At 27.4% G+C, this 9,189-nt stretch overlaps 1 protein-coding gene across 1 annotated transcript; it reads right to left on the reverse strand.

The window, feature by feature from the left end:
- Positions 1-8,128: 8,128 nt before the first annotated feature.
- On the reverse strand, positions 8,129-8,772 carry LOC114385672 (S-protein homolog 5-like). The gene has a single exon (XM_028345690.1). It carries the CDS (start codon positions 8,729-8,731, stop codon positions 8,300-8,302), a length of 432 nt encoding a protein of 143 aa, XP_028201491.1. The 5' UTR covers positions 8,732-8,772; the 3' UTR covers positions 8,129-8,299.
- Between the last annotated feature and the right edge of the window lie 417 nt (positions 8,773-9,189).

The raw sequence follows: 9,189 nt of genomic DNA on the forward strand, positions 1-9,189 counted from the left end.
TTCCCTACACAAAGATTCTGCCCCAGCAACAAGCACATGCACCAGAATTTCTGTCCAATGTAAATGGTAGCTCGTGCTTCTACCAGAATTTCTGTCCAATGTAAACGGTAGCTCGTGCTTCTACACTTGTTAGAGCTTACTATTACTTTAGATTCGCGATCGCCACTTGCATATACGCATGTTAAATCCAAGTAATAAAAAGAGTTGCTTTGATTTACTTGATCTTCTACATGATTTGACGTGAAACACATGAATTTCTCACATGTAAAAGCAAACACGCTAATCGAGTATGATTGTTTCTTTTAAAATATTGAAGTATAAATTGATACAATTACAGTGTCTTTATATATTATTTGTTTATATATATACTGTGAGATGAGTATTATATTAGTATTCAAATTTGGGTCAAACTAAGCCTTGTTAAAATTTCAGATAATGCATATAGATTAAATTAAACATGCATGTTTCTAACTTGTCCTAGCACCAATCCTAAGTAGGATAGTGGGAGTGATTGTATCACCCTTAGCTTTTAGATATTTTGTGTATGAATGGGAATGTAAACTGTTTATACATATGCACAATGACAACTAATTGATGTATACTTGACGTAGCGAGTTAAGCTTGGATATATATTCTGGAGTACTTAACTATATAAATCCGAAAGATAATTAATAAGTACTTTTTTTTGAAAGGGTAATAAGTAATTTTATACTTAAGAAAAAATTACAATTTTATTTCATTCATGTCAAAACATTTTTACAAAATCATCTATAGGGTTTATCAACTAATAATAATGAAATCCTAGTAATCAAGTTCGTATTGAATTAATAGTTTGTAAGATAAATAACACACTGAAAATAAGACCTAAAACAAAACACTGAAAACAAAATAAGATCCCCAAAATAACGAAATTATCACACAATCAGTCATTCTTTTCATTTTATGACATAATTTTTTACGAGTTTTTCTATTAAATTAATATTTTGTTCTTGAATTAATTATTTAATTGGCATTTTTATTTTATGTTTTACCAATATTTAAATTTTGTAATCAGTGATAAAAACAAAATTTATAAATCATTAGTAAGTAATTCCTACCGATTAAATGAATTGTTAACATTTTAAAATTAAAATTTTTAAGCACATGAACTTTTATATTTTAATTTATGTTGTATTATCATAAAAATAACAATGAACGTATCAATCAAATTAATCCTTTTTAATTTATATTTTTTCATGTTTTTTACATTTACACTAGTTTAAAGTTAATTGTATAATTGATATATTATTATGACGATTGACAAACTAATTTTTGTTTTATAGTTAAAGGTACGTATGATAAACTGGAAGACAGAGTAACATCAACATGTGACATTAACATGGCGTGTGATGTTTGAGATAATGGAGTAGAGTGGTGCGTGCCTATTGCTTAATGATGAGGGGATAGGTTCCCTAACAATAATTTGGCTCCAAATAGTTGGTTGGCAAAGTGGTTAAGTACACAAATTCTATTTTTTTATGTCACTTATTTTATTTGGTCGATAATTTTTTTTAAAAATTTCTTAATGTTTAAGAACTAAATGAGTATTACAACTGAGTAAAATTATTTGTAATTTATGTTTGTGTAGTTATCCTCAGGTAAACCTCTATTGTCAATCCCAAAATATTATTAACCCCTTACTCAATTGGTATTAGAAGTGTGAGGTGTCTCCCAATATTACTAGCCTTTCCGAGAAAAAAAAGTCTCCAATATAATTTAGTGTCTCCCTTTTTGGGTAGAGCACAGCCATTGAACTGGCTAGTAGTGATAAAAAAAAATCATTAGTATATAGAGATTAGTTAAGTGGTTGCAATTGGTGGAATTGACTATGATTTAAATTTATGCAGTAATTCTCTTAGTGAACCTTTGTTGATAGGCATCCAATATGCCCTTTCACAAACATATCATTTAACTGTCAAATCATTAAATTATTCATTAAGGGTTAATATCTTTTGATTGCTAAACTTTTTTATATTTTTGTTTTTAGTCAAAATTTGATTAGTTTTAGGACACGTTTGAATTTATGTTGGGATGATTTCAAAAGCATGTTTGAGAGTAAAATTAGTTTGAATATGTTTGGTTATCCCCTAGAAGTATATTTGAGTGTAGAATTTTGTTTGAAAAATGAGTTTTGGATAAACAAGACTTGGGATAATTTTGAAAACTCAGTTTGTAAATTTAAATCAAACTTAAGTTGTAAAATTTAATTTAAACATAATCTTTGAAACATTTTTCTGTAAATATATCAAATATCACTGTTGAGAGGTAACGTGACAATGAGTTGATAGTCATGTAATTATCACGTCATTAATTAGTTTGAACTCACATCCAAGTACAATTTTGGCATGTTTTGTTTTCAAAGGACTTCTATTGTATCACATAAGAGAAATTATATTATTAAATTAGCTTTATATGAATATATAAATTATCTAAAATTTGATATAAATATTCATTAGATTAATATTATATAATTTAATGATTAGATTAATAAAATATTTTATAAAAAAAACTCATTAAAAATTCCATTTTATTAAACTTGATATATTTCTGTATCAATTAGTGTTGAATAAATTGCAGTCAACACAAACTCACGTCGAGCTATCTAGCTTGAATCCTTATTCTTTAGTTGCTGCCTTCCGTGCCTTGTGTTTTCTAGGTTCTCTCTATGGATTAATCTTATCAACATCTATCAGTCGTGATTTAATTTATTTGGAAATTATGAATATTGATGTTTAACCTTCATATATTAAATTACATGTGATCTTTGAGTTGTAGTTTTTTATATCTATAAGTAGGATATCTCATTTGTGGATATGAGATAAGGATAATTCATTGTTCTCTCTTAGTCTTTCTGTTCTCTCTTTTTTTTAGCTAATTCTTTCTGTTCTCTATTCTTATAATTTTATGTTCATTTTCACAAAAATTAGTTTATGCTATTTTAAGTTTTTAATAATTAAAAATCATTAAGTTTCTTTAAAAAAATTAAAATGAATAAATAAAACATGTTTAAGTGTTTTTTTTTTGTTTTTTTACACATTATACGTTGTCATTATCTATTCATGTTTATTAAGCAAAAAACTTTATATGACAATCCAGCAAAACCAAAATTCTTTTATTTTTAAATTTTTTTCTGATTGGACCAAAAAACTTCCTATTGATTCATTTAAAAGTCACTTAGAATTTTTTAAAGTGTACATCCACATCTTATAAAAATCGTGAATAACTACATATTGTAGTCTTAATAACATTTAAAAGTCACTTAGAATTTGAAAAATTAATTCTAACTAGAGTGTTCAATTTAATTTAAACCTAGAAAAATGGCACGAAGCTTTCTTAAAAAAACACGAAGTTAATTTAAAATCAATTCATCTTTATGTAAACCAAAAATGTATTTTAGCTTTTTCTCACCCCTATTTAAATTTAAAAAATAAAATAGTTGGTCAACAATAATTTGTGCGTATAACCCCAATATAGAATGAATTTTTAAATAGATTATAAAATATTAAAAATACTTATAAATTCATCAAAATAATTTAAATTTAAGCAGATATTGATTAATTTCTAAATTCATTAAACAACAATAATTTACTCAGTGAAATTAAGATATACAAAAAATCTGAGTAAATGCTTCAACATCTTTCGACCTTTTTATCCTAAAAAACAGTGACATCTATGAGAGCATATGTTTGATCATGAGAGTTCATACTTTGTTGTTTAATTAGGAACATAAGCGGTTATGCAAGAATTGTTGGTGACTAGGTGATGGAGGCATCTACATATATGGGAGGCACTTGTCTTGTTGTTGTTGACAAGGCTATGTCCAAAGAGTCACTCACAAAATAAATTGACTACCCATGCTTGCTATTACTCTCTATAGGATACTCAAACTAAATCTTGACCAAATGATGCGTGAGATATACTTCTTTTTTAGAGAATATATATAAGTGCTCCTACATTGTTTAGTTGTGGAATTAATCGCTCTTTAAATGTGAACATTTTCCATGACTACGACCTACTTTTAGTGGATTCATGTTTTTTTTTTGTTAATTGTATTATTAGTTTTTAACCTTAAATTTTAGTTGCACCAATTGTCTCTCTTAGGTTTTTTTTCCCATTTATAATTACAAATTCCTTCATCTTGATTTTATTTAATATTTAAGTAATTAAGTTGCTCAAAATGAAAATATATTCTTGTTTATTTTCATAAAAACAATCATTTAGATACAAATAGTGCTAACCATGAATCAAACCCAACTTAAAAATAGTTTGAGATTTGTAATTTGACAATTAATTTATTGAACTTGCCTTATAAATAAAACGAGTTAAACTTGAGTAGGTATAGTTTAATTTGTTTGGTGAACCAACTCAAGTATGTCATATATAATTACTATGTTTTATTCTCAGATTGATGATATGCTAGCTTAACTTGATATGATATTAATACACACAAAAATGAAATCCACCAAAAAGTTGATATATTATTTTTTAATTATCTTAATTAGAGCATTTGTTTCTTTGATAGAATCTCAAAGTATATTTATAAACTTCAGTTCTTTAGACTTATTATGAGATTAAGTATTAATTCAAGATTCAGTCTTATTTAAATTTTTTCATTTCTCTTCAAGCATGTATTTTGCGAGATGTAATGAAACTATCACATTATTTAAAATACGAATATTGAAACGTTTAACTTTACAGTAAGAGTTTGATGCGAAAAATCGTACTTACGAAATCAACATTCTTTTGTGTTTAATAAGAGAATCACAATTCTTACTAAAATAGATTCTTTTTATTTGTTGGAATTGAACTTATATATATATATATATATATATATATATATATATATATATATATATATATATATATATATATTCAATTGGTTTAACATGACAAAGTATACATTTTAATTCAAATAATAAAAAATTAATGGGAAATCTATACGACTTTAATTTTTATTGAAATGTAAAAAGAAATCTCGAATAATAATTTTATTGATGCATCTATTTTGACAAGGTAAGTATGAACTGTTTATAACAAACTTGTTAAGTTGTGGTACTGAACTGTTTGGAGCTGGTGTTTATGTTAAAAGATGTTTTGCTGCTTTAGATTGAATCGAATAATTAACTGATAATAGGTTTCTGAAAATAGTTATAGATATACTTGCTAAAAAGAAACTGAGAACACTAGTAAACACTAATAAAGGGGAGTTTTGTTTAATTAGTTGAATAGGACAATTTTTTTGTAAACTCCTGATATTAGTTTTTGATTCCTACATATAAAGAAAAGAAGATAGTAAACAGTTATAACATTTTACATCAAATTAAGTTTACTTTGTCTAGCAAAGAAGAAGAAAAAATAAGTGTTTAATTTGCTAAGCACTTCTAAATTTTCATTTATGCTTGAAACAATCCATTCAATTATTTTTTCCAAAAGCGAAACATTTTCTTCTAGTAGTCCCATCCCACCTTATCATTTTTGCAGGCATGCACCTTTTTCAGCTTTATCTCGACATGCGTTTTATATTCTAAAATAAATAAATAAAAGTATATGATAAGATTCTATAGTACTTATTTTGGCTGTAATCTGTTCTCAAATTGACAACATTTTTTTTTGTAGCCACTTGTTTAGTATTTACTGTTTGTTGACCCTAGCTAGTATTATTGTATATATTGTTCCATCCTCTTTTTGTGAGTGTGGTCTATCATCACCTGTTTGATATTGTCGGAATATTAAACAACTGATATAGTTTGTGGCGAACGGTGTGCTTGTAAAAAGATATTCTAACATCACTTCAGTAACAGATAAAAGGTAAGTAGTATATATAGAGAGCAAACTTATATATTTGTCTCCCCTTATTTACATATGGTATTTGTAGGACTTAACAGCAATCATGCTATTTTTGACATATCATTTTTCATTATGAATAAGAATCGAAGATAGATACAATGTGTTTCTTATATATAATGAAAAATGCTATGCAACATTCTTTTTAACTTACTATTTATTATTAGCTAAAATTTAACATAAATCACAAATTTTGACTAGTTGTTTTTGCTTATTAAGTCTCTCATGATTTTCAATGTATTCTAAAACTAACAATAAAGTGTGTGTTAGGGGTAATTTATTAGAATTATTGTTAATTTTTAAAAAAACATGTGATTGCAAGAACTATCTTTTAGTCATTTATCGAAACTAATTCCTTTGTGGGACTTGATGAAACAAAACCAAAATTTAAACTCTTAATTACTTGCTTGAAAGACTTGAGTCCTTCATCATTATAGGTTAAAAAGTGTTGAATAAAACTAGTAAAAGAATAACTTTGAGGGGATCACAAATTATCCACCCAAGTTAGTTTGTGTGGAAGAAGGATATATATATATATATATATATATATATATATATATATATATATATATATATATATATATATATATTGATTCATCATGTGAAAGAAGGACATATATGCACCCATGGACCATGGCTTATATTTAAATTACGCTTTAATAATGTAAACATATGTACTTTAATCAAATTTATCCCCCTTTTTATGATTTGAACTGAAGCAAATGGTACTTTTAATCTTCAGTTTTTTTGTACAATAATTTTTATAATAATAAAAAAAATCCAACAACTGGATTGATGTAATGATTATAAAAACTATTATGAAATATACTAATAATAATACATCTCATTTTCTCGTGCCGCCGCAAAAGAGCAATTTCAAATCTGCAATATGTATTTTGTATGTCAAACACACCATATTCCGTGTGATCATTATTATTTTGTACATAATCTTTGGCAGAAATTTTCAAATTTTAAATTTGCTGACTGCTGTGCTATATTAATCTTTCACCATTATCTTACTTCTTTTTTCCGTACAATCACTATCGTACTTTTATTAGTTTAAAAGCTCATATTTGAATTCATTTATTCTTTGGGGGAAAAAACTTTTAATAAAATTTTGATTATAATTTGCTTTCAACATAAGAATAAGTCAATATGAATACACAAGCTGGTTCAAGTAACATTTTTTTCCCATTTTGGACACTGAAGGAGCTAGCTAGTAAAGTGATCCCAGGATCCTAAAATGACTGCAGAGCTCCTACACATTCAAAATCCAATGATTTTTATATATTTTCCCTTATATTTTATTAACTTTATAATATATGGAAGAAAAAAAACCAAGGGTGATAATTTTGTGCACTTCTTATTTCCTGCCGGGAATCTCATTCCATCAAGATTACCTGTGCACTTTTTAATTTGCTAACCTGATAAACAAGAGTAATTAAATACAATACAACTAGTTTTTAGTTTATTAATATGTATTCTGTGCATTGGTAATAAGTTCAACAATATTAATATTTTTAAAACAAAAAGTTAATACATTTGATATGATTTTATGTTTATCATCAATACATTTGATTTAAAACACTTTACTGTTTCTATATTAATTGCTTTGCCTTTTTTTAAAAAAAAAAAAATAAAACTGTTGTAACAGCAATGAATGGCATCATCAATATTTCAATCAAAACATATGATATTTTTTATCAAAAAAAACCCCGCAAAACTCCCTATTCCTCACATTCCCTTTAAACACCAGTTTACCATTTATAACCATACTAGATACAACCCTTCACCAAAAAACACTTCATAAATTATAACCATACAAAGTTTATATGTATTCTGTGTTTTAGGTTTAATTCTTAATAAAAGCAAATCAACAACGTTCCATATAAAAGCTTTCTTGAGCAAGTTCAGACAAGAGATAAGATAATCTCAGTATTACTGACTCGAAAAATGCAGCATGCAGAGGAAACCTCTAAAATGCAGAAAGTTATCTCTCATCAAAACGAGATTGTCATGTATTCTAATTAATCCATAATGTAAAGATATAAAAATTAAACTTTATGTTTTTATATGAAACATTGTGATATTTTATATATATTAATTTCTTCATTTTCATTGTTCTTAAAATAAAAATGTTTGTACAACACCGAAGACAGACAGATAGATAGATAGGAAGGGTATGATAATGGCATCATCGATAACTCAATTCTACACACCAAATGGCTTCCAACACATTTCGATCTTCGATCAAAACATATGATGTTATTATTATTAAACAAAACTCATCACCTTTCTCTATAAATTACACAAACCACACATTTTTCTTATAATTATACAAAACTCCTCAGACTCATCACATAATTCACATTCCCTCTAAGCTGCAGGGGGAAAAAGTGATCGAAAACCTTTGTTGTCACCACAAGAAATCCTTCCTCCAATTAACCTCATCATTGCTGAAATAGAACCCATCTTGAGTCACCATCCAAGAACACATCCTATGAATCCCACAGCGATCAGTGTCCCTGGAAGCCTTAAACGCCTCGAAGCTCTTCCTCGTGTTGTCCCATTTCATCGTGCACTTCATGCGGTTGCTGCTCCAGAAATTCGGCCTCATCACCCAGCTGAAATCATCGTGCTCCTGCAGAGCACGCCCTCCAAGATCCATCTCCTCCGAAGCACACCAAATCACCAAAGGCACAGAGGAATTGTCACTGAAACCATTGATCACTCGAACATAGTATTCATTTGTCGCAAACAACAACCTTGCCCTTTGTACTGTGGCCATCATCATGATAAAAGAAGAGGCTAGGCACAGTGTGAGGTAAACACTCGCCACAAATTTCATGGTCGGTGTGTTTCAATATAGCTATATTGAAGAGATATGAATATGAGAATATTATATCTATGTTTTGCTTATGAAGCGTTATTTATATACATGTGTGCCGTTTAATACTATAGTCTAAAAGGTTATAATACTACTAATTAATTAAATACAAAGTCAAGTGGTTAACGTACTCAAATATTAAATCATTCAAGTTCAATCTTTTACATAAATAATTTTTTATAAGATTTTTTTTATTTTGCGGCTTTAACTCCAAATGAGTGAGTCAGGATCTTTTTTCTCTAATGAGTCGAATAGTTTAAAAAAATTACACGATTGTGTACCGTATTTAGTGTACCCTCAATCTTTTTCATTCTTTATTCTTCCAAAATCTCTCAATCTTATCATTATGTGTGATTTTTTTTTTCTTCTCTTTTGTTGCCACTTTGTTTTTATGGTGTAGATTTCACTTTTAAAAGGCA

The sequence above is a fragment of the Glycine soja genome, chromosome 15, assembly GCF_004193775.1.
Source record: "Glycine soja cultivar W05 chromosome 15, ASM419377v2, whole genome shotgun sequence".
NCBI classification, from domain to species: domain Eukaryota; kingdom Viridiplantae; phylum Streptophyta; class Magnoliopsida; order Fabales; family Fabaceae; genus Glycine; species Glycine soja.